At 40.0% G+C, this 27425-nt stretch overlaps 1 protein-coding gene across 1 annotated transcript; it reads left to right on the forward strand.

Moving 5' to 3' along the window:
* Positions 1–27425, forward strand: LOC110629270 (peroxidase 56-like). Its single transcript, XM_021776180.1, has 5 exons — positions 1–131; positions 601–841; positions 934–1099; positions 26239–26255; positions 26965–27425. Exons 1-5 carry the CDS (start codon positions 1–3, stop codon positions 27379–27381), a joined length of 972 nt encoding a protein of 323 aa, XP_021631872.1. The 3' UTR covers positions 27382–27425.

The following is a 27425-nucleotide window of genomic DNA, read 5'->3' on the forward strand; positions in this document are numbered from 1 at the left end:
ATGTTAAGAGTTGATAATAAATCTGCAATCGCTCTCACAAAGAATCCTGTCCATCATAACAGAAGTAAGCACATAGACATTAAGTATCATTTCATTCGGAAGTGTGTTAAAAAAGGAGAAGTCGAAATCGAGTATGTCAAGACTGAATCACAACTAGCTGATATTCTAACAAAGCCACTGTCCCGGGACAAGATCGATGAGTTGAGCATGATGATTGGGATCAGAGATGTGAAGAACAAGCTTACGAGGGAGAAATGAAGGAAATAAGCTTGTTGCCAGCTATTACGCCAGCTGTCATTTTGTTAATAAGCACGTACCCGCTGCACGTTGTTTCTGCATGTTGCACGATGTTTTTGTATGTTTGGTTTGAACTGTTCAACGTCTATTTTTCCTTTAACCTGTTCAGCGTCTGTTTCTCTTTTAATTTGAGATTTGCGACTTCAAGCTCAGATTTTTTTGTTTTTCAGTTGTAAATTCAAGTATAAATAACAACAATATGCTGATCAAATTGATAGGTGTGAGCTAAGTTCTTTAGAAATCTGAGCAAATTTCCTTCTCTCTGTTCCAAATTTCCTTTCCTCTGTTCTCAAAATTCTGTAGAAAAACCACAGAAATTGCAGAGGCTTCTAAAATTGCAGAGTCTTCAAAATCTAATGTCCACAGCTTCGCTTGCATCCTTGGATGTTCATATTCAAAGTCTACAAAAGATGCAATCCCAAACCAAACCTTACGAGGTTTCAATGTTATTGATACTATAAAATCTGCAATAGAAAAGGATTGTCCTGGTGTTGTTTCTTGTGCTGATATTTTGGCTTTGGTAGCCCGAGATTCAGTTGCTATGGTATTATCTCCTTGCGCAAAATTCATCAAATGCTTAATTATATTCATGCATATATGTCTAATGATAAGATTGATTAATCATTTTGTATTCAGGTTGGCGGACCATCTTGGGTTGTTCGCACTGGACGTCAAGATGGAAGAATCTCTAGTGCTTCAGAGGCTTCAGCACAGTTACCATCTCCTTTCGCCAGTATAAATCAACTGAAGCAAAACTTTGCTGCAAAGGGCTTAAGTGTAAAGGATCTAGTGGTTCTATCAGGTTAGATAGCTAACAACTTAACAGTAAAAAAAATTGCTTGTCTTGTCAGAGATCCGAGGAGCCTGTAAATCTCCTGGAAAGAAAGTAAAAATTTACGGGACTTTATAAAAGAAAAAGAAAAGGTTATAACTCCAAGTCATCGTTGTTTGCAGGAGGACTATTATACCCGAGATGCTTTGAAGGTTATAGCTCTGCACATGTGTATGACCAGTATTTTATTAGCTCTTGGGCCAATATTGTCATTATAGAGCCTAAGATGCCAGCATTGCTCTCAGGTTGTCATTATTTTATTTTATCACACTTGAGATGCTAGCATTATCTACAAGGAACATGTTATGAGTGTATGCATATTTTATTTTTCACATTTATGATTTTTGGATTTACTATCCAGCAGTGAAATCTTAACAATTTATATTCAGCTTATTTTATGTTAATTGAATTAAACTGTATTTATTCAGCTGACTTATTTTAACTAAGTATTTGGTACTATTAAGTACCTAAACTTTATCTTTTCCCCTTTGTTAGTTAATTATCCGCTCACTGAATAGATTGTACTCACCCCTTATACTTTTAATATTACAGATTCTTTTTGGTGATTCACTCCTAGCGGTCTTTACTTCTAGTTTTGTTCTTCATTCCACTTCGTCCACTCAGAGTCTAGAGGAGGTCAGACCAATTCTAAGTCATTTGTAACCTTTTTGTAATTTTGGAAGATAATATATAAATTGTATATTAATGTGCTGGATATATTTTGTTTGGTGTAAGCATATTACGAATTGACTAGATCAGCCATTAGTCCTCTTTTTTATGTTTAATACTTTAAAATTATAGCAGGTTACACATATTTATATATATATATTCAGGGAAAATTCTATCAGTTTTTCGAGTCATATCCATCTCTACAGATTAGAGAATGGGTGTGACAATTTTTGGTATCAGAGCTTAGATTTATAGATTCTGTAGACTTTTCTTGAGTTAGTATTCTTAATTATATTCTGATAATTCTTTTTGTATTTTCGTTTGTAGGACAATGCCGCCCAAAGTAGATAATAGACGTCGAGACCGTGGTGTTCGTACAGCTAGATTAGCTGACATTGGTCGACCTCATAGGGATCCTACAATTACACCTCCACCTCTAGAAGGGGTGGCAAATCATGTTTTACCTGGGAGCAGAGAAGGGCATAGAGATTCTATTTCTCATGGTGCTGAATCAAGGGCATATCTAACTGTACCACCGCCTCCCTCAGCACCCACAGTTGCACCTCCTATCGCACCTGTAGCTCCACCTCTTATTTCACTTGTAGCATCAGCCAATCCTTTTAAGATAAATGCAGACCTGGGTGCTTTTGTGGTACAAGTAGTTACAGCAACTGTTACAGCTAAACTTAGAGATCCATGGGAGATAGTGGATCGTGCTAGACGTTTGGAGGCTTATGATTTTGAAGGTTCTTCTGATGTTGATATTGCAAATAAATGGTTAAAGAAAGTGATAAAAGCATTTGAATTAATGAAGCCGACTGATCCAGATAAAGTAGATAATGTATATGGATTGCTTTAGGGTAAGGCTGATGGTTGGTTTGATGGCATACGTCATAGACATGGAGTCAGATTGACTTGGGATCAATTTATATATGAATTTCGCCAGGAGTATTTGTCAGAAAGTTACAGAAAGGGAAAACATGATGCCTTTTTCAGGTTGTTTCAAGGAAGCCTTTCAATAAGAGAGTATGTTGACAAGTTTGAAGACCTCTATTGCTTTGTTTCAGACATATTGCCTTTTGAGGAAGCTAAATATGACAGATTCAGACAGGGTCTACATGTTAATATCAGATCATCTATGACCTGGTTCAGAAGTAATAATTTCAGAGAGTTAGTGAAAGCAATCTTGAATGTTGAGAAAGTTAAGCAAGAAGAGAAGAGTATGAGCAGAAGATGAGTAGAAAGCATATGCAGGGTTCACAGGGATTCAGAGAGAGACCAGCTAAGAGAGGGAGCAGTTCATTTCAGTCCAAAACTGAATACAGTGGTAGTAGTAGAGGTTCTTTTGTCAATACAGAACAGCAGGTTACTCGACCACAGTTTAGTCAGAGTTCAGTAGCACAATTAGTGGGTAGTTCCTTTGGGGCACAAAAACGTGGGCAAGGATATAATTTTGGGTTTGAACAAAAGAAGATACATTTTCCTCGATGTGTCACTTGTGGTAAATATCATGCTGGGGAGTGCAGAAAATTCGATAAGGGTTGTTTTGAATGTGGTTCTTCGGGATATTTTAAGAAAGATTGTCCATTGCTGATAGCTAGAGACAGTGGTTCTCATCAAGGATCAATGGCACCTCAGAATCTAAAGTATGTTATGACACTATCACAGAGTGTACCTACAGCACAAGTTGGGCCTAGCATAAGCAAAGCTAGTGGAGCTACTTCATCTTCTCAGTCTAGACCAATGATACAACCTGGTAGACCTCGCACTCAAGCCAGAGTCTTTGCTATGACACAGCAGGAGGCACGAGCTTCTCCGGAGGTGGTGACTGGTATGTTAACTATTTTTGATAATGATACACACATTCTTATAGATTCTGGTTCTACTCACTCTTTCATATCTCAATCATTCTTTGAGCATGCTAATAGAGAATTAAAACCCTTAGATTGTGGATTAGCTGTGAGTACTCCAGTTGGGGATTCTGTTGTATGTGAATATGTGTATAGGAATTGTGTTGTTAAGTTGGGCAATCATGAGTTGTTAGTGGATCTGATTCCTTTGTATCTACAAGATCTGGATGTTATCCTAGGTATGGATTGGTTATCCCGTCATCATGCCACAATAGATTGCTTTGAGAAATTAGTGGTATTTAATAGTCTAGAAGGATCCAAGTTCACTTTCTTTGGGGAGAGGCATTTACTTCCTTCTTATGTGATTTTCTCCATGACCACTAGGAAGATGCTTCGCAAGGGTTGTCAAGCGTACTTAGCCTATGTGATGGACAGTAGCCTAGAAGAATCTAAATTGGAAGATATACTAGTAGTAAGCAAGTTTCTTGATGTATATCCTGAAGAGCTTCCTAGGTTGCCTCCAAATAGAGAGATTGAATTCTCTATTGATTTAAATCCAGGTACAGCTCCTATTTCTATGGCACCATACAGAATGGCTCCAGCAGAATTGAAAGAGTTAAAAGCACAATTGTAAGAGCTACTGGATAAAGGTTTCATAAGACCCAGTGTTTAACCTTAGGGAGCCCCTGTGCTATTTGTGAAGAAGAAGGATGGTTCTTTAAGGCTATATATTGACTACAGACAATTAAATCGAGTCACAGTGCGAAATAAGTATCATTTACCCCGCATTGATGATCTTTTTAATCAGCTCCAAGGTGCTAAGGTGTTCTCTAAGATTGATTTGCGATCTGGGTATCATCAATTAAAGATCAAGGAGTCCGAAATATCCAAGATAGCCTTTAGAACTCGTTATGGGCATTATAAGTTTCTTGTTATGCCTTTCAGGTTAACTAATGCACCCGCTGCTTTTATGGATCTCATGAATAGGATGTTCAAGCCCTACTTGGATAGCTTTGTTATTGTATTTATTGATGACATCTTAGTATATTCCCGTAGCAAGGAAAAGCATGAGATGCATTTACAGATAGTACTGCAAATTTTGAGGAATAAGCAACTGTATGCTAAATTGAGCAAATGTGAGTTATGGCTTGATCGGGTGGTTTTCTTAGGACATGTTATCTCAGCATATGGAGTTTTGGTTGATCCTAAGAAGATTGAGACAGTAGTCAATTGGGACCCTCCAACTAATGTTACAGAGGTTAGAAGTTTCCTGGGCTTAGCAGGGTATTATCGTCGCTTTGTTCAGGATTTCTCCATCATTGCAGCACCATTGACTAAACTCCTTCAAAAGAATGTAAAGTTTGAATGGACAGATGAATGTCAAGAGAGTTTCAAGAAGCTTAAGACATGTCTTACATCAACCCTAATCCTTACCTTACCCTAAGGTACAAATGGATTTGTAGTGTATAGTGATGCTTCTCATAAGGGTTTAGGCTGTGTACTCATGCAACATGGGAAGGTGATAGCTTATGCTTCTAGACAGCTTAGACCACATGAATTAAATTATCCCACCCATGATCTGGAATTAGCTGCAGTTGTGTTTGCATTAAAGACATGGAGGCATTATCTTTATGGCGGGACTTGCCAGATATTTACAGATTACAAGAGTTTGAAGTATCTTCTCACATAGAAGGAGTTGAATTTAAGGCAGAGACGGTGGATTGAGTTACTTAAGGTCTACGACTGTACCATTGAATATCATCCAGGCAAAGCTAATGTGGTATCTGATGCCCTTAGTCGCAAGTCCTTTAGTAATTTAGCTTATCTCAAAACAGTTCGGCTTCCCTTGTTACTAGAGATCAGATCCTTAAGAGTAGAACTAGCAGTAGATGATGCAGGAGCATTGTTGGCAACTCTCAAAGTTCGACCAATTTTGATAGAAAAAGTCAGAGAAGCCCAAAATCAAGATGAGCAGTTGAGTAAGATCAGTAATGAAGTAAGTGATGGCACCCGTATTGACTTTTTTCTAAGGGAAGATAGGAGTTTAATGTTTGGTGATAGATTATGTGTACCCAAAGTGGAAAGCTTGAAGAGAGAGATTATGGAGGAAGCCCATTGTTATGCTTACTCTATGCATCCAGGTTAGGGGTGAGCAGTATTCGGTTCAAACCGAAAAAACCGACTGAACCGAACCGATTTAAAATTTTGGTTCAGTTTTTTATATATTTCGGTTCGGTTCGGTTTTTAATTTCAAAATTTTCGGTGATTTCGGTTCGGTTCGGTTTTGATCAGAAAAAAACCGAAAAAACCGAACCGAACCGATTAGTAATAATAATATGTTTTTTCAATAATATAGAGAAATTAAATCATATTAAAATTAAAATATTTTAATTAAATTTTAAAATACTAAAAATAAAGTGTAAAAAATAAAAAAATTATTAAAATTCGAAACCGATCAAACCGAACCGAATCAGACCGGTTCAGTTCGATTCGATTTCTGACCAAAATCGATTCGGTTCGGTTTTTATAAACACTAAAATTTTGGTTTTCGGTCCGAACTGAACCGACCGAATGCTCACCCCTAATCCAGGTAGTACAAAAATGTATAGAAATCTTAAAGAAAACTATTGGTGGCCAGGCATGAAGAAAGAAATAGCTGACTTTGTGTCCACATGCTTAGTATGCCAACAGATTAAAGCAGAACATCAACATCCAACATGAAAGCTACTACCGCTCTCTATTCCAAAATGGAAGTGGGAACATATTTGTTGGACCTAAATGTTCTAATCCTTATTTTGATGATTAATAAACAATTGGTGTACTACTAATTGTCTTCAAAAGTGTTTGTGTTGAGCTTGTAGGTCCCTTATTAAGATAAATGAAATTGCTTCAGTCTCAAAAGTGAAAAGTGTCAATTTTAGAAGCATACAAAAAGAAAAGGATCATAAAGTATTTTTTTTTATTTATGCATTGTTGATTTATAGGTTGTGAATTTTAAATAATTAATTATGATGGCTCAAGGTTTCTTTCTCTTCTAAAAAGTTTTTTAAAATACACCCAAGTTTTAAGTAATTGACTTTGAGGGACCAAAATGAAATTTTCCAAAAGGAGTGATTTTGAAATTATTTTTTATCAAAATTAAAAATCCAAAAATATAAGTTGTAAAAATTCAAACGGATTGAAAAATGGAGTTTTATAGCCTAAGTTATGATTTTTCAAAGATTTAAAGAATTATTTTTTTGCCCCCTAAAGTCAACTTTCGGCTTCCGAAAGTGAAGGGTAAAGGCAAAAGTCCCATATGGGGAGGACTATGTTAACAGAGTATAATTTACCTACTTATTTTTGGGCAGAAGCCATAAATACAGCTTGTTATGTTTCAAATAGAGTTTTAATTAGACCTCTCTTAAATAAGACTCCTTATGAGCTTTGGAATAGAAGGAAACCTAGAGTTAGTTATTTTAGAGTTTTTGGTTGTAAATGCTTTATATTAAACAACAAGGATAATCTAGGTAAATTTGACTCCAAAACCGATGAAGGTATTTTCTTAGGATACTCTACATCTAGTAAATCATATAGAGTATGTAATAAAAGAACCTTAATAGTTGAAGAGTCAATACATGTTGTTTTTGATGAATCTAATCCCTTTGCTCCTAGAAAGGAGGTATCTTGTGATGATGATCTTATAGATAACCTTGATGAGTTGACCATTGAAGATTCTCAACCTCATGGAGATCAAAGTCAACCCAAGGAGGATTCAATAGAGGCACAGGAAAATGAGGTTGGACTCCAAGAGCAACAAATGCAAATTACACAAAGTCAAGGAGTCCAACATGACTTGCCAAAGGATTGGACCTACAAGAAGGATCACCCCAAGGATCAAATAATTGGTGATGCATCACAACGGGTAACAACTAGATCCTCTATTAGACATGTATGTAATAATATTGCATTCATATCTCATATAGAACCTGTAACGACCCGAAAATCGGACCGCTACCGGCGCTAGGACCCGGGTCGGCTTAAGGCCGCCAAGACCCGTAGCAAGCCTGACTTGCAACCTGAAAACCTGTTTAATCCCATACATGATCAACAACATACAAAAAAAAAATTTAAAACTTTACTTTCATACATCCAACTCAACCTGAACATGCACTGCACATAGCCATAATCATAATCGTGATTCCTCTGTGGGATCTCATCAATGCCCCAATGGGCAATACATCATAAGATGAGTTGGCTTTCGTGAAGATAATAAAACATTTTTGATCATGTAATAAAAGGGATACCTCATACACAATGTCAAGCACAATATCTAATCCTCAATATCATCACATGACTGAAACTGTATCTTTACATAACATTAATACATTTATCATGTCCACCCTAACTATTACATACACGTGACTTCATTACTCTTGTAAACCTCCTGGTCTACCCTGTACCTGCAATCCTGGGGAAATTGGGAGAGGGGTGAGCTACTAGAGCCCAGTGAGCAGAATAATAAAACATTTAAAAACATATGATAACATGGAATGCATCACATCACAGCTAATCACATCAAGGATGAACCTGTCACCAATAGCCCTCTACATGGTCCAACTGTGCCAGAACGTAGAATGGGTCCTGGTCTTTTCCTTACATAGTGCCAGCGAACGTAGAATGGGTCCCACTGGTCTTACATTCCGTACCGTACATATCACATCGTCATATCATAGATCAAGGGCTATGGATCATCCAACATTCATCCGCATCAACATTTAAAATATGCAATGCAACATATTCGTGAATTCTAATGCAAGCAACCTAATTCATCACATGGCATTCATGATGCATGATCATGCTCAATCCTTGCAATTGATTTGCTTAAAAACATAAAGGGTTATTCCACTCACCTCTGGATAGCTCAGACACTGGGGCAACAGACTCACTGCTGGGGTCCTTGGTTCCTCGGGTCCGAACCTACACAGGTGGACTCAAATGAGGGACCAAACATACATGAACATAACTCTAAACTATTCCCCAAAAACCCCCTAAAACATCATGAAACAATCATAGAAAAACATGCAAGAAATGGCTGAACAGGGCACTTTCGGCGGCAGGTTCGGCGGCCGAAAGTCCCTCCAGATCCGAAAGTCAGGCAGGTTCGGCGGCACCTTCGGCGGCCGAAACTCCCAAACAGAGGCGAAACTCATGCATGTTCGGCGGCACCTTCGGCGGCCGAAACTCCCAGACAGAGACGAAAGTCTCCTTTCGGGGGCAAGCTTCGGCAGCCGAAGGCTGCCTCCACAAGCACGTTCGGCGGCCGAAAGTTCCTTCGGCTGCCGAACCTGGTTTCTCCCAGAATGGCAGAAACTCAGCTCCCCTATGCATTTATGCCTCCAATCTCATCCAAACATGCATAAACCTATTTTACAACACTCAAACACAAGCATACAAGTTCCTAGGGGCACCAACTAACTAAAACCCCATCTATAACACATCTAACATACATTTGCAAGCCACATTGTTCAAAATCACATCAAAAACCCATAAGCTCAACATAAGCTACACATGCATTTTCTACCCCACGAACTTGCATAAACTTGCTTAAAACATAAAGTAAGCTAGAGATCGACTCTTACCTCTTGAAGATCGAGGGTGGAGGCGATCTAACTTGGAGTTGGAAGAGATTTGAGTTCTTGAACCTCAAAGCTCCAAAACTTGCTCAAAACTCGGAAATCTTCAAAACAAGATGAAAACTAGTGAAAAACTTGAAAGATCTGAAGGAAAAGACTTAAGATCGGTGAGGGGTGGCGGAGAACCCACCTTGGCCGGAAATGGGGAAAAAGCTCGCCCGTTTTCGGCTAAGGGACCCTTTTATAGTGGCTGGCCAGGCCACGTTCGGGGGCCGAACGTGCCTCCGCATGCATGCCATGTTCGGCGGCCGAACTTGAGGTTCGGCGGCCGAACCTGGACTTTCCTCACTTATGCTTTCGGGGGCCTAAAGGCGCTCCCGAAGGCATGCATGTTCGGCGGCCGAACCTGAGTTTTCCTTCAAGGTTGTTTTTATGCAAAAACTCATTTCCATTTTACTTAAAACCATGAAATACCTTAAATCATTTTATGAAAACATGCTTCTACCCTACTAGAGGCTTCCGACATCCGAGATTCCACCGGACGGTAGGAATTCCGATACCGGAGTCTAGCCGGGTATTACATTCTCCCCCCCTTAAGAACATTCGTCCCCGAATGTACCTCAACTAGCACATAACATGGCATAAAACACAACATACATACAAAGCACATAAACACAAGGAGATCTAACCTTAAAAGAGATGAGGGTACTGCTGGAGCATAGACTCCCGTGTCTCCCAAGTGCATTCCTCCAAATTGTGGTGGTTCCACAGGACTTTCACCATCGGGATTTCCTTGTTCCTTAACTTTATGATCTGGGTGTCTATGATCCGTACTGGCTGTTCAACATAGGTGAGGTCCTCTTGGACCTCCACATCAGGCTCACTAAGAACCTTGCTCGGATCTGACACAAACTTCCTCAACATTGAAACATGGAAAACCGGATGGATTCTTCCCATTGAAGCAGGTAAATCTAGCTTGTACGACACATTCCCAATATTTTGCAAGACTTCAAAGGGTCCGATGTATCGTGGGGCTAGTTTACCTTTCTTCCCAAAGCGAACCACCCCTTTCATAGGAGACACCTTGAGCAATACCAGATCCCCCTCCTGAAATTCTAACTGCCTTCTGCGGATGTCTGCATAACTCTTCTGCCTGCTTGCAGCAGTCTTGATCCTTTCTCTGATTATGGGTACTACCCTGCTGGTAATCTCTACTAGCTCAGGCCCTGCCAAGGCCTTTTCTCCAACCTCTTCCCAGCAAACAGGTGATCTGCACTTCCTTCCATATAAAGCTTCATATGGAGCCATCCCGATGCTAGCATGATGGCTGTTATTGTAGGCAAACTCCACTAAAGGTAGATGCTGCCTCCAAGAACCGCCAAAGTCCAGCACACACATCCTGAGCATATCCTCTATGGTCTGGATGGTCCTTTCTGATTGTCCGTCTGTCTGTGGGTGGAAGGCAGTACTGAAATCCAACCTGGTACCCATGGCATTCTGCAGACTCCGCCAAAACCTGGAGGTGAACTGGGGCCCTCTATCTGACACTATCGAAACAGGAACCCCATGCAGCCTGACGATCTCATCCACATATTCCTGCGCCAACTTGTCCACAGAGTAGCCACTCCTGACAGGAATGAAGTGAGCAGATTTGGTGAGTCTGTCCACAATCACCCATATGGAGTCCACTATGTTGGACGCCGCCGGTAACCCCACTACGAAGTCCATAGTTATATTTTCCCATTTCCATTCTGGAATAGGTAGCGGGTTAAGCATTCCAGCCGGCTTCTGATGTTCCAGCTTCACCCTCTGACACACTTCGCAGGCTGACACAAACTGTGCCACTTCTTTCTTCATAGCTGGCCACCAATAAACCTTCTTCAAATCTTGATACATCTTGGTGGCTCCGGGGTGAATGCTGTATCTTGCATTATGAGCCTCTCTCATAATGTCTCCTTTGAGCCCTATGTCATCTGGTACACATAGTCTGCTCCCATAGCGGAGGATCCCCTTGCTGTCGAATCTGAACTCACTGTCATTGCCTGACTGAACAGTCCTGGCAATCTTCACTAACTCTGGGTCCTCATGCTGTTTCTGAGCCACCTGCTCCAGAAACACGGGTGCCACTCTCATCTGGGCCACCAAGGCACCTGTACCAGACAACTCCATCTGTAGACCTTCCTCAATGAGCTTGTAAAACTCCTTCACCACTGGCCTCCTCTCTGCCGATATGTGGGATAAACTGTCGAGTGATTTCCGGCTTAAGGCGTCTGCCACAACATTCGCCTTACCCGGATGGTACTGAATCTTGCAATCATAGTCACTCAGCAGCTCTACCCATCTCCTCTGTCTCAAATTCAAATCTCTTTGACTCAAGATGTACTGCAGGCTTTTATGATCCGTGAAGATCTCACATTTAACCCCATAGAGGTAGTGCCTCCACATCTTGAGTGCAAAGATTACTGCTGCCATCTCTAGGTCATGTGAGGGGTAATTCAACTCATGCTTCTTCAGCTGCCTAGAAGCATAAGCAATCACCCTCTCATTCTGCATTAGTACACAACCCAGTCCCACACGGGACGCATCACAAAAGACTGTAAAGTCCTCATCACTAGATGGCAGAGCTAAAACTGGTGCTGAAGTCAACCTCTTCTTAAGCTCTTCAAAACTCTCTTCGCACTGGTCGGTCCACACAAACCTCTGATTCTTCCTGGTTAGTCTGGTCAGAGGAGCTGCTATCTTTGAGAAGTCCTGAACGAACCTCCTGTAGTAACCTGCCAAACCCAAGAAACTTCTAATCTCTGTCACCGAAGTGGGTCTAGGCCAGTTAGCCACAGTTTCTGTCTTCTTGGGGTCCACCTCAATCCCATTCTCTGACACTAAGTGCCCCAAGAACGAAATGCTCCTCAGCCAGAACTCACATTTAGAGAACTTGGCATACAAGCCATGTTCTCTCAAGGTCTGCAAGACCAACCGCAGATGATGGGCATGCTCCTCTGCATTCCTGGAATACACTAAGATATCATCTATGAAGACAATAACGAAGTGATCCAGGTACTGGCTAAACACTCTGTTCATGAGATCCATGAATGCTGCAGGGGCATTGGTTAACCCGAACGGCATCACAAGGAACTCAAAATGCCCATATCTGGTCCTGAAAGCTGTCTTTGGCACATCTCCATCCCTTATTCTTAGCTGATGGTACCCCGATCTTAGCTCTATTTTGGAGAAACAACCCGCTCCTGCTAGCTGGTCGAATAGATCATTGATCCTTGGCAGAGGGTACCTATTTTTGGTAGTGACTTTGTTCAACTGCCTATAGTCGATACAAAGTCTGAGGGACCCATCCTTATTTCTCACAAATAAGACCGGAGCACCCCAAGGTGAGGTACTCTGTCGGATGAAGCCCTTTTCTACCAGCTCTTGCAATTGCTCCTTCAATTCCTTCAACTCGGCTGGGGCCATCCTGTAGGGAGGGATAGAGATCGGTCTAGTTCCAGGCACCAACTCTATCTCGAACTCTATCTCCCTGTCAAGTGGTAAACCTGGAAGCTCGTCTGGAAAGACATCCTGAAACTCTCTGACAACTGGCACCGAGGCTGGCTCCCTGACCTGACTGTCTAGCTCTCTCACATGAGCTAAGTACCCCTGACATCCCTTCCTAAGCAACCTACGAGCCTGAAGAGCTGATATCAGACCTCTAGGTGTGCCCCTCTTGTCTCCTCTGAAGACGACCTCTGACCCGTTCTGATCTCTGAACCTGACTACCTTGTCCCTGCAGTCCAAGGTAGCACCATGGGTAGATAGCCAATCCATCCCTAGAATGACGTCAAAGTCTGTCAAATCTAGAACCACAAGGTCAGCGGAGAGGCATCTTCCCTCAACAAAAACTGGATTGTACTGGCAGACTGACACTGCCACTGACGGGTCACACTTGGGTCCACTGACCCATAGGGGACACTCTAACCCAGAGACTATCAGACCCAACCTCTCAACGGCTCTCAGAGCAATAAATGAATGAGATGCACCCGGGTCCATTAAAGCATACACATCAGAACACCCAATGACGAGAATACCTGACACCACAGTGTTGGATGTGTTAGCCTCCTGCTGAGTCATGGTGAAGATCCTGGCTGGAGTTGATGGACCTTCACCTCGGGAACCAGAAGAAGAGGCTGCCCCTCTTCCTCTACCTCTGCCACTGCCCTGAGTTGTGGCTGGAGCTGCTGGCTGTGCCACACTACCAGAAGCTGTCTGCTGGGGCTGGCCCATAAAAGGTGCTCTAGGACACTCCCGAGCCATGTGTCCCTCCTGTCCACATCTGAAACATGTATTGGTCCCAGCTCGACACACTCCCCTGTGCAGCCTTCCACATCTCTGGCATTCTGTACCATCTGAGCCTGAGCTCGAGCCACCGCCAAATCCCAGACCGGATTTCAACTTATTCCAAAACTTATTCTTCTTTGGCTTCTTGGTGGTGTTGTCCCACCTCTTCTTACTTGAGCTCTGAGAAGAGAGACCTGGCCCTCCTCTGCCTGGGGTCTTAACCCCTGAAGACTGGGTCACTGACTGCTTCACTGACCCCTCAACTATAGCACTTGCCTCCATTCTTCGAGCCATATCCACCACAGTGTGGAAACTTTCCCTCTCAACTGACCGAATCAACGAGGAGTACCTGGAATGCAGCTTCATAACATACCTCTTGGCTTTCTTCGTATCTGAATCTAGAGCTTGCCCTGAAAAAGGCAATAGCTCCAAGAATTTATCCGTGAACTCCTCTACACTCATGTGCTCTGTCTGCTTCAGTTGCTCAAACTCAATCATCTTCAGTTCTCTGGAACTGTCTAGAAAAGCCCATCCAGCGAACTCATTCGCAAATTCCTCCCATGTCATACCGTCTAGTCTCGGGTCCACATAACACTTGAACCATTCACGTGCCTTCTTGCACTTTAAAGTGAACCCTACCATCTGAATGGCCCTGCTATCATTCGCCCCTAGCTCATCAGTTATTGTCTTCACTACTCTCAGATACTCAAAGGGGTCATCCCCTGACTTGTATTTGGGAGCATCCAGCTTAAGGTAATCTGTCATCTTTACTTTGCTCCCATCGGCTGAGTTAGGTCTAGGAGGTTGAGTAACTGGGGCTGCTGGTTCTGTAGGTGGTGGACGTGGGGGTGCAGCATTCCCCGAGGTGGGGTTTGCCGGGTTTGGATAGAAGGGTGAGGTGGATAAGCTGGGTATTGTGTATAAGGTGGATAGAAAGGTGGATAAGGCATGTAGGTAGGGTAGGGGTTAAAGCTGGAATAGTCCGATGTACCTCCCATCGAATACCCTGAACCCTGTGGAAAGGGTGGATAATGGGGTGGAAAACCATACCCCGAGGCCTGAACGCCTCCCTGAGACTCCCCTGTCCCTTCTTCCTCCATGCTAACATCCAGGTTCCCATCCCTCCTCTGATCCTCTTCCGTAACCTCCCTCACATCTGAAGAATTTCCTCCTCTATCTGTCCCCCTTCTGCTAGCATCAAAAGACCTTCTAGGGTCCCTTGACACTCTTTCTCTGTTGGCTCTACAAGACATTGCCTTAGGCAACGTAGGAGGACGGGCGCTCGTGCCCTCATCCTCAGGTGGTACTCCAGTCAATCTTGCCGATCGACGGGTTCCTCTCATCTTGTTTTCTGAAAAACAGTACACATCATACAAACATTAGCATCATATGGTTCATGTGGGCACACATGAACCCTCATCACATATACATCATTCATATCATAGCATCAATGCACATGTATATAATCATGGCATTTCACATCATCATACAAGACAGGACTCCACATCCTATCCTAGTGGACATGATCTTCCTATTGTGCTTGACCTTCTAAAACATCTATGAGCCCGACACTCTAGGTCCGATCCTATGAACCTAGGGCTCTGATACCATTCTGTAACGACCCGAAAATCGGACCGCTACCGGCGCTAGGACCCGGGTCGGCTTAAGGCCGCCAAGACCCGTAGCAAGCCTGACTTGCAACCTGAAAATGTAACGACCCGAAAATCCGGACCGCTACCGGCGCTAGGATCCAGATCGGCATAAGGCCGCCGGGACCCGTAGCAAGCCTACTATGCATCCTGTACAGTCAGTATAATCCCCAAACATGATCCAACATTTTCATAAAACATTTAAAACTTTACCTTTAACCAGTTTGACCTGTGTATGCACTATGACTGAACTCATAGAACCCCTAGGGTCAGCATACCCTATGTCAAACTCGGTCCATCACATGTAACAACATAACATAAAACTCATGTACAAAGGGATCATCCAACTCGGGCCAAGCACAATACTATAACTCTGAACATATAACATAAAGTCATATTACAACATAACTCTTTTACATCCTTACATAACTTTACATTACATCATGTCCACTACTATTCTATTACATAAACATGACCATGGACGTAACCTGCTGATCTCCTGACTATCTCTGACCCTGCAAACCTGGGGTTAGGGGAGAGGGGGTGAGCTAAAAAGCCCAGTGAGCAGAAACCATAAAAGAAAACAGTTCATTTTTAACATATGCTATCATGGAATGCGTCACAACACAATCATAACACATCAAGGATGAACTTGTCACCATTAGCCCTCTACATATCGAAATATGTCCAACTATACCAGGGGCGATGAGGCCACACCTAGTATTCACTTACATAACTCATATCATAACATGTCCAACTACACCAGGGGCGATTAGGCCTCACCTAGTGTTCGCTTACATAACATAGTACCAGGGGCGACCTGGTCTTTCTATCTCATATCATACCATGGCATATCATATCATATTATCTCATCTCATACTGAGGGCTAAGGATCATCCAATATCCATCCATATCAACAACATATTATGCAATGCATCATATTCGTGGGTTCTAATGCAAAACAACCTAATACATATATCATGGCATTTTATGATGCATGGATCATGCTCTAAAAACATTAAATTTCTTAATTTAAAACATTAGGTTTAGTTCCACTCACCTCTGACTAGCTCTGGGCCGACTCTGAAACGGCTGACACTGCTAAACACCTCGGTTCCTCGGGTCTGATCCTACACAGGTGGACTCTAGTGAGGTTCCAAACACACTCTAAAGAATTCATAAACAACTCCCCAAAAACCCCCTAAGGCATCACTTAAACATGCATAGAAAACACTCAAGAAAAGGCTGGACAGGACACTTTCGGCGGCACCTTCGGCGGCCGAAAGTCCCAGACAGAGACGAAAGTCAGGCAGGTTCGGGGGCACCTTCGGCGGCCGAACCCTCTCTCCAGAGACGAAAGTCAGGCACTTTCGGCGGCCAAACATTACCTTCGACGGCCGAAAGTCTGCTTTCAAGCCAAAACTCAACTTTCGGGGGCAAGGTTAGGCGGCCAATCCCTACATACTCAGGCAGGTTCGGCGGCCAAAACCACCTTCGGCGGCCGAACCTGAGTTCATCCAGAACTCAGCCCTTATGCATTTCAAGCCTTCCAAACCTTCCAAACACCCCAAAACAAGCACCCAACTTCTCAAACACATGCATACATCCTTAACCATGCACAAAGGAGCTCAAACAAAACTTAAACTCCCAAAAACAATATCTAAAGCATACATAGATAGTTTATGACCCACATGGGCCAAAACCATCAAAACAAACCAAACCTCACATACTCTCTCCCGATCATGCATACTCTCTCCCACATGTTCAAGGGGCTTGGAAACTAACTTAAACCCCAACACAAACATCACATGAACATACATTTTCATACATTGGGCATAAAACCCACATAAACCCTAACATGCATATCTACCCATAAAACTCCCATAAACTCACCTAAAACTTCATTAAAACAGTAGAGAAGCAAGGATCTACAATTACCTCTTGAAGATCGAGGGTTGGTGTGACCCAAAGCTTGAGATATGGAGGACCCAAGCTCTACAAGTCTCCAAGCTCTCAAAACCTTGATCAAAACTTCAAAACTTCAAAACAAATGGTAGATCTCATGAAAACTTGAAGGATGGGTAGAGAAAAACATGAAAACGACCAAAGGAGGACCAAAACTCACCTGAGCTCGAGAATGGGGAGAAAACTCGCCCATTTTCGGTCTGAGGGGCTTTTATAGGTGGCTAGCCAAACCTCCTTCGGCGGCCTAACGTGCATGCAAAACACCCCCATGTTCGGCGGCCGAACTTGAGGTTCGGCGGCCGAACCTGGTTTGTTCAAACATAGCTTTCGGAGGCCAAAAGCACTCCCGAAACCAACTCATGTTCGGCGGCCGAACTTCATTTTCGGCGGCCGAACCTGGCAAAAACCTCCTTGGTCTTTTCTTTTCAAAATTCACTTCTTTTTCATTTAAAACCATGAAATCAGTAAAAATCATTTTAGAAATCACATTTTACCCCTCTAGAAGACTCTGGCATCATCAAAATTCCATATTCCAACGGAGATTCCGCTGGAAGGTAGGGATTCCGATGCCGGAATCTAGCCGGGTATTACAGAAAACCTGTTTAATCCCATACATGATCAACAACATACAAAAAAAAAAATTTAAAACTTTACTTTCATACATCCAACTCAACCTGAACATGCACTCCACATAGCCATAATCATAATCATGATCCCTCTGTGGGATCTCATCAATGCCCCAATGGGCAATACATCATAAGATGAGTTGGCTTTCGTGAAGATAATAAAACATTTTTGATCATGTAATAAAAGGGATACCTCATACACAATGTCAAGCACAATATCTAATCCTCAATATCATCACATGACTGAAACTGTATCTTTACATAAAATTAATACATTTATCATGTCCACCCTAACTATTACATACACGTGACTTCATTACTCTTGTAAACCTCCTGGTCTACCCTGTACCTGCAATCCTGGGGAAATTGGGAGAGGGGTGAGCTACTAGAGCCCAGTGAGCAGAATAATAAAACATTTAAAAACATATGATAACATGGAATGCATCACATCACAGCTAATCACATCAAGGATGAACCTGTCACCAATAGCCCTCTACATGGTCCAACTGTGCCAGAACGTAGAATGGGTCCTGGTCTTTCCCTTACATATCATAACATAACAGTGTCCAACTGTGCCAGAACGTAGAATGGGTCCTGGTCTTTTCCTTACATAGTGCCAGCGAACGTAGAATGGGTCCCACTGGTCTTACATTCCGTACCGTACATATCACATCGTCATATCATAGATCAAGGGCTATGGATCATCCAACATTCATCCGCATCAACATTTAAAATATGCAATGCAACATATTCGTGAATTCTAATGCAAGCAACCTAATTCATCACATGGCATTCATGATGCATGATCATGCTCAATCCTTGCAATTGATTTGCTTAAAAACATAAAGGGTTATTCCACTCACCTCTGGATAGCTCTGACCAGACACTGGGGCAACAGACTCACTGCTGGGGTCCTCGGTTTCTCGGGTCCGAACCTACACAGGTGGACTCAAATGAGGGACCAAACATACATGAACATAACTCTAAACTATTCCCCAAAAACCCCCTAAAACATCATGAAACAATCATAGAAAAACATGCAAGAAATGGCTGAACAGGGCACTTTCGGCGGCAGGTTCGGCGGCCGAAAGTCCCTCCAGAGCCGAAAGTCAGGCAGGTTTGGCGGCACCTTCGGCGGCCGAAACTCCCAGACAGAGGCGAAACTCATGCATGTTCGGCGGCACCTTCGGCGGCCGAAACTCCCAGACAGAGACGAAAGTCTCCTTTCGGGGGCAAGCTTCGGCAGCCGAAGGCTGCCTCCACAAGCACGTTCGGCGGCCGAAAGTTCCTTCGGCTGCCGAACCTGGTTTCTCCCAGAATGGCAGAAACTCAGCTCCCCTATGCATTTATGCCTCCAATCTCATCCAAACATGCATAAACCTATTTTACAACACTCAAACACAAGCATACAAGTTCCTAGGGGCACCAACTAACTAAAACCCCATCTATAACACATCTAACATACATTTGCAAGCCACATTGTTCAAAATCACATCAAAAACCCATAAGCTCAACATAAGCTACACATGCATTTTCTACCCCATGAACTTGCATAAACTTGCTTAAAACATAAAGTAAGCTAGAGATCGACTCTTACCTCTTGAAGATCGAGGGTGGAGGCGATCTAACTTGGAGTTGGAAGAGATTTGAGTTCTTGAACCTCAAAGCTCCAAAACTTGCTCAAAACTCGGAAATCTTCAAAACAAGATGAAAACTAGTGAAAAACTTGAAAGATCTGAAGGAAAAGACTCAAGATCGGTGAGGGGTGGCGGAGAACTCACCTTGGCCGGAAATGGGGAAAAAGCTCGCCCGTTTTCGGCTAAGGGACCCTTTTATAGTGGCTGGCCAGGCCACATTCGGGGGCCGAACGTGCCTCCGCATGCATGCCATGTTCGGCGGCCGAACCTGGACTTTCCTCACTTATGCTTTCGGGGGCCTAAAGGCGCTCCTGAAGGCATGCATGTTCGGTGGCCGAACTTGAGGTTCGGCGGCCGAACCTGAGTTTTCCTTCAAGGTTGTTTTTATGCAAAAACTCATTTCCATTTTACTTAAAACCATGAAATACCTTAAAACATTTTATGAAAACATGCTTCTACCCTACTAGAGGCTTTCGACATCCGAGATTCCACCGGACGGTAGGAATTTCGATACCGGAGTCTAGCCGGGTATAACAGAACCTAAGTTTATAGATGAGGCTATTAGTGATGAGAGTTGGGTTCTTGCTATGCAAGAAGAACTCAACCAATTTGAAAGGAATAAGGTTTGGACTTTAGTTTCTAGACCAAAACATCACCCCACCATAGGCACCAAATGAATGTTTAGAAATAAGCTTGATGAAGATGGCAATATCATAAGAAACAAAGCTAGGTTGGTAGCTAAAGGCTATAACCAAGAGGAGGGTATAGACTATGATGAAATATTTGCCCCCGTAGTTAGATTAGAAGCCATTAGAATTTTGCTTGCATATGCATCATATATGAATTTTAAACTCTTTCAAATGGATGTGAAAAGTGCCTTTTTAAATGGTTTTATTGAGAATGAGGTTTATGTTGAGCAACCTCCGGGGTTTGAAAATCATGACTTTTCAAATTATGTTTTTAAATTGTCTAAAGGTTTATATGGTTTAAAACCAGCTCCAAGAGCTTGGTATGAAAGACTAAGTAATTTTCTTTTGCAAAATGGCTTTTCAAAAGGCAAAGTGGATACAACACTCTTTGTCAAAAATCATGAAAATGACATCCTTGTAGTGCAAATATATGTTGATGATATTATATTTGGTGCTACTAATGTGTGTTTGTGTGAAGAGTTTTCAAAAGTTATGAAAAGCGAGTTTGAGATGAGCATGATGGGAGAACACAAATTCTTCCTTGGGCTTCAAATCAAACAAGTTAAGGATGGCATCTTCATCAATCAAGCCAAATACACAAAGGAGCTAATCAAAAGATTTGGGATGGAGAATAGCAAGCCTAGTAGAACACCAATGAGCACAAACACCAAGCTTGACAAGGATGAAAAGGGTAAACCAATTGATGAAAAGCTCTATAGAGGTATGATCGGAAGCCTTTTATATCTCACCGCATCTAGACCGGATATTATGTTTTCCGTATGCTTATGTGCACGTTTTCAATCATGTCCTAAAGAGTCTCATTTGCATGCCGTTAAATGCATTCTTAGATATTTGAATGGTTCATTGCATTTGGGGCTATGGTATCCTAGAAGTACATCCTTTAGTTTATGTTCCTACTCGGATGTCGACTTTGCCGGAAGCATTCTTGATAGGAAAAGTACCTCGGGCACTTGTCAACTTCTAGGACAATCTCTTGTTTCTTGGTGTAGCAAGAAATAAAATTCGGTTGCACTTTCAACCGCCGAAGCCGAATATGTGGCGGCGAGTCTTTGTTGTAGAAAAAATCCTTTGGATTAAGCAACAATTAAGAGACTTTGAAGTATTTATTGATCACATTCCTATAAAATGTGATAATACAAGTGCAATCAATTTAACCAAGAACCCCATTCAACATTCTAGAACTAAGTATATTGACATTAGACATCATTTCATTCGTGATCATATGTTAAATGGTGATATTGTTCTTGAATTTGTGGATACAAACAATCAATTAGCTGATATTTTTACTAAACCCTTAAATGAAGAAAGATTTAACTTCATTAAAAGGGAATTGGGAATGCTAGATGGTATTGCTTGTTGAGTATATATTTTTTTTATTTGTTTATCTTTTTGAAAGTTTATCAAATTGTTTGATATAGTTTTAATTTTTTTTTGGTACATTTGTTTTTGATGATGTCAAAAGGGGGAGAGATGATATCATATATGTATATATTTTATGTTTTTTTATGGATATTGGCTATATTAGTTTAACTCTTACTCTTTTGGCCTTATGGTTTTTAGATCATGTTTATGGATATTAGATGATGCCTATTTGTTGATAGAGCCTTTGTTGATACCTTGATTTTTATTTGACTCTTTTGGATTAAGTAGATTTTGACTCTCTTGAATTGTGAATATTATTTATGATTATAGCTCCTCTTGAAATGCATTTTTTTTGGCTCATTCATTCATATAGGATTCATTGCATCTCATTTCATTGAGTCAAAACCTCTCTTATGTGTCTTCTTAAATTTTAAATATGGCATAAAGTATTTATGAAAGGGGGAGCACATTAAGGGGGAGTAATTTTTAAAATACACACACTACACTTGTGATTATTATCTTATTATTCACCAATTGTTTGTCATCATCAAAAAAGGGGAGATTGTTGGACCTAAATGTCCTAATCCCTATTTTGATGATTAATAAACAATTGGTGTGCTACAATTGTCTTCAAAAGTGTTTGTGTTGAGCTTGTAGGTCCCTTATTGAGATAAATGAAATTGCTTCAGTCTCAAAAGTGAAAAGTATCAATTTTGAAAGCATACAACAAGAAAGGGATCATAAAGTATTTTTTTTATTTATGCATTGTTGATTTATAGGTTGTGAATTTCAAATAATTAATTGTGATGGCTCAAGGTTTCTTTCTCTTCTAAAATGTTTTTTAAAATACACCCAAGTTTTAAGTAATTGACTTTGAGGGACCAAAATGAAATTTTCCAAAAGGAGTGATTTTGAAATTTTTTTGTCAAAATTAAAGATCCAAAAATATAGGTTGCAAAAATTCAAACGGATTGAAAAATGGAGTTTTATAGCCTAAGTTATGATTTTTCAAAGATTTAAAGAATTATTTTTGTGCCCCCTAAAGTCAACTTTCGGCTTCCGAAAGTGAAAGGGCAGAGGCAAAAGTCCCACATGTTCGGCCACCGAACATTGACTTTAGGCCGCCGAAAGTTTGTTTTTAACTTACCCCCTAAAGTGCAACCTTCGGCTTCCGAAAGTGAGGGACAGAGACGAAAGTCTCACACTTTCGGCCGCCGAACATTGACCTTCGGCCGCCGAAAGTAAGTTTTAAGTCTGCCTTCGAAGCCTAAACTTCGGCTTCCGAAAGTGAGGGACAGAGACGAAAGTCTCACATGTTCGGCCGCCGAACTTTGACTTTAGGCCGCCGAAAGTCCATTTTTAAAGGATGATGTTCTTCACCTCAAATGGTTCAGCCGCCGAACTTTAGCCTTAGGCCGCTGAACCTGAGTTTTTCTGAGCACGACATAACGGTTATTTCTGAATATAAACGGCTCTATTTGTATTTAATGCACCTCAAACGGCCATATTTATGATTGAACTATAAATACAATAAGTTTTTGATATGAAAAGGTTACAACAACCATCTAAGCAAATACTTATTGTGATTAAAGCATTTTTCACTCACTCTCTCTCAAAACCTTGAGCCAAAGTATTAATTTCTTGAAAGCTCATTTTGAGTTGTAATTGTTTGGCTTTTCTAGAGTGAGTAAAGGTTGTTGAGTGATTCTACTGCAATGGGTTTGGTATTGAGCAAAGAATTGCTCTTGAGTGAAAAAGAGATTTATAAAGAGCAAAGGCTTGCTCTAAGATTGTAAGGGTTTTAATCTTCACCCAAAGAAGATTTGATAGTGGAGTTGAACTCTCAAGGTCGGCATTGAGGAGAGGACGTAGGCTTGAGATAGCTGAACCTCTATAAATCCTTGTGTTGATTATCTTCTTCCTTATTGACTTCTATTTTGTCTTATTGCCTTAAATTTTTTATAAACCCAATTCACCCCCTCTTGGGTTGCTTCAAGGGACAACAACATTACTATGGATTTTATTTCTGGATTACCTCATACTTCGCATGGACATAATGCAATATGGGTGATAGTTGATAGATTAACCAAGTCAACACACTTTTTACCTATTAAGATGGATTATTCTTTAGACAAATTAGCAGAGATCTATATCAATGATATTGTAAGATTTCATGGTGCTCCAGTTTCTATTGTTTCAGATAGAGACCCAAGATTCACTTCTCGATTTTGGCCTAACTTGCGAAATGATTTAGGCACCAAGTTGAAGTTTAGCACTTCTTTTCACCCTCAAACTGATGGTCAATCAGAAAGAACTATTCAGACCTTGGAGGATATGCTGAGGGCTTGTGTGATGGAGTTTAGAGGAAGTTGGGATAGGTATGTGCACTTAATGGAGTTTTCTTATAATAATAGTTATTATACTAGTATCGGCATGGCTCCTTATGAAGTTTTGTATGGGAGAAGATGCATAACACCATTGTGTTGGAGTGAGGTGGGAGAAAGACAATTAGAAGGTTCAGAATTAGTACAACACACTACAGATAAAATTCAGACGATTAGAAGTAAATGAAAAGTAGCACAAGACAGACAGAAGAGTTATGCAAATATGAAAAGAAGAGACATTAAATATAATATTGGTGACAAGGTATTTCTAAAGATCTCTCCTTGGAAAGGGGTTGTACGTTTTGGTAAACGTGGAAAATTGAGTCTGCGATTCATAGGACCGTATGAGATTTTAGAGAGAATTTGACCAGTTGCTTATCGTTTAGCACTATTTCCAGAGCTATCACAGATTCATGATGTCTTTCATGTATCTATGTTAAGAAAATATAGAAGTGATCCTTCCCACATCCTCCAAAAATAACCTATCGAGTTGAGAGAATATTTCACATACGAAGAAGAGCCAGTAGAGATCATTGCCAAAGAAAAGAATGTTCTAAGGAGCATGATAATACCCCTAGTTAAAGTTCGATGGAGTAACCACTCTACTAAAGAAGCTATTTAGGAAAAAGAAGAGAGTATGCGAATTCAATTCCCACATTTATTCTCTTCACCAGGTATGTAAAATTTCGAGGATGAAATTTCTTTTAGGATGAGATAATTATTATACCATATATATATATATATTTATTATTAAAATAAAATAAATAATAATAAAAAAAAAGGAAAAGAGCATTAAAAGCTCTCGTTTCGAAAAGGTCCCAAAACCAAAGCGAGCTGACCATCTTCCTCCTGAAGAAAGTAGAAACAGCGCAAAACCCTCTGTTATTTTTTTAAAAAAAATTCATTTTTATTAATCCAAATCTCCTCCCCTCAATCTAATCAATCTATAAACTTTCGAAATCCTCAACTAGATCCTAATTTAAACTAATATTCTGATCAGAAATTCAATAATTTCTTCCAAAGCTTCCAATAATTGGATAGGTGAGTTTTATCCCTTTTATTCGAATTATTACGATATAATTTATTTTATCTACCATTAAATAGTGATTTTTGCGATCTAAGAATTAAAAGGGGATATGTTTTAGTTAGACCCAATTAATAAGATTCTATATTTTTTTTTAGATTAATGATTTTCATAGGTTGATCCAAATAATATTTATAGTTTATTGTATATTTTTATTGAGGCTGTATGATTTTGGAAGGTCTAGTTATGCCGAAATATTACCAAATGTTTTTTAAAATATATATATAAATATATATTTAAAATTTTATATTTTATATTTTATATTTTCATCCTAGAATATTTGTTTATTACTTGATATATTATTTTTCTTCTTAATTCTAGAAGAGGACCCATATATTTAAAATTTTATATTTTACGTTAGATTATTTGTTTATTACTTGATATATTATTTTTCTTCTTAATTCTAGGGGAGGACTCAGCTTTGAAGATAGATAATAGGGGTACTCCTACGACCTAAGGTTATTTTGTCCCAAGTACTGATGAGTGGATAAATATATAATATTGAAAATTTTCTTAAATATATTTATATATGTATATATTATTTTGTTTATAATTAAGTGAATTTGTTTTTTTTTTAAAGAATGAAAATTTAATTTAAAGCACAGCTGAATAAATAGTCGATTACACTTTATATATGCACCGAACAGATAATATCTTAATGACAGGTGATTTATTTTCAGTTTTGTATATATTTATATTGTCTTTGGGATAGTGCTTGATATACAAACAGTTAGGGGTGAGCAGTTTTCGATTCAAACCGAAAAAACCGACCGAACCGAATTAATTTAAAATTTTAGTTCGGTTTCTTATTCATTTTGGTTCGGTTCGGTTTTTAATTTCAAAAATTTCGATTATTTTGATTCGGTTCGATTTTAATCAGAAAAAAATGGAAAAAACCGAACCGATCCAATTAGTGATAATAATATATTTTTTCATGACATAGAGAAATTAAATCATATTAAAATTAAAATATTTTAATTAAATTTTAAAATAATAAAAATAAAGTGTAAAAAATAGAAAATTTATTAAAAATCGAAACTGATCAAATCGAACTAAATCGAACCAAATCAGACCGATTCGGTTCAATTCAATTTCTGATCAAAATCAGTTCAGTTTGGTTTTTATAAATACTAAAATTTCTATTTTTCAGTTTATTCGGTTCGGTTCGGTTTTAAACGGAACCGACCGAATGCTCACCCCTACAAACAAACAGCCTTTGGGGCATATATTAGGTGGTCACCCTTTGGGGGTAGTTTTGCAAATGTGTATAACCAGTATTTTATTAGCTCTTGGTCCAATATTGTGATTATAGAACCTAAGATGCTAGCATTGCTCTCATGTTGTCATTATTTTATTTTATTACACCTGAAATGCCAGCATTATCTACAGGAAACAAATTATGAGTGTATGCAGATTTTATTTTTCACATTTATGATCTTTGTATTTACTATCTAGCAGAGAAATCTTAGCAATTTATATTCAGCTTATTTTATATTAATTGAATTAAACTGTATTTATTCAACTGACTTACTTAAACTTTATCTTTTTCCATTTGTTATTTAATTATCTGCTCACTGAGTAAATTGTACTCACCCCTTATACTTTTAATATTACAGAATTTTTTTTGTGATCTACTCCTAGCGGTCTTCATCTTTCTAGTTTTGTCTTTCTTTCTAGTTTTGTCCTTCCTTCTACTTCGTCCACTCAGAATCTAGAGGAGGTCGAATCAATCCTAAATCTTTTGTAACTTTTTTATAATTTTGAAATATAATATATAAATTGTATATTTAAGTGCTGGATATATTTTGTTTAGTGTAAGTATATTATAAATTCATTAGATCAGCCATTAATTCTTTTTTTTATATTTAATACTTTAAAATTATAACAAGCTATACATATTTATATATATATATTCAGAAGAACAGTTTTTCGAATTATATACATCCTATAAATTAGAGAATGGGTGTAAACAAGCACACACCATTAGAATTGACCATTGCTTTGTAATCGCAAATCGTTTGTACAATTTCAGTGGGAGAGGCGACACGGACCCATCATTGGACCCAGCATTTGCAGCCCAATTGAAGACGAAATGTAAGCCTGGAGACACCACCACTGTCGTAGATATGGACCCTGGAAGCCCCAAATTATTCGATGACAATTATTACACAGTTGTAGCTAGGAGAGGGCTCTTCCAATCTGATGCAGCTCTTCTCAACGATATCCAAACAAGAGCTTATGTCACATTGCAAGCTGCAACCAATGGAATCACTTTCGCTCGAGATTTTGGTGCGTCAATGGTGAAACTAGGCAACGTTGGAGTCCTCACTGGCAGCCAAGGTGAAATCAGGAAACAGTGTGCCCTAGTAAATTAATTGATTGATTTTCTTTCTCTTATTTTTTGGCATTGATTAATGTG

The sequence above is a fragment of the Manihot esculenta genome, chromosome 13 (assembly GCF_001659605.2).
Source record: "Manihot esculenta cultivar AM560-2 chromosome 13, M.esculenta_v8, whole genome shotgun sequence".
In the NCBI taxonomy this organism is placed as follows: Eukaryota; Viridiplantae; Streptophyta; class Magnoliopsida; order Malpighiales; family Euphorbiaceae; genus Manihot; species Manihot esculenta.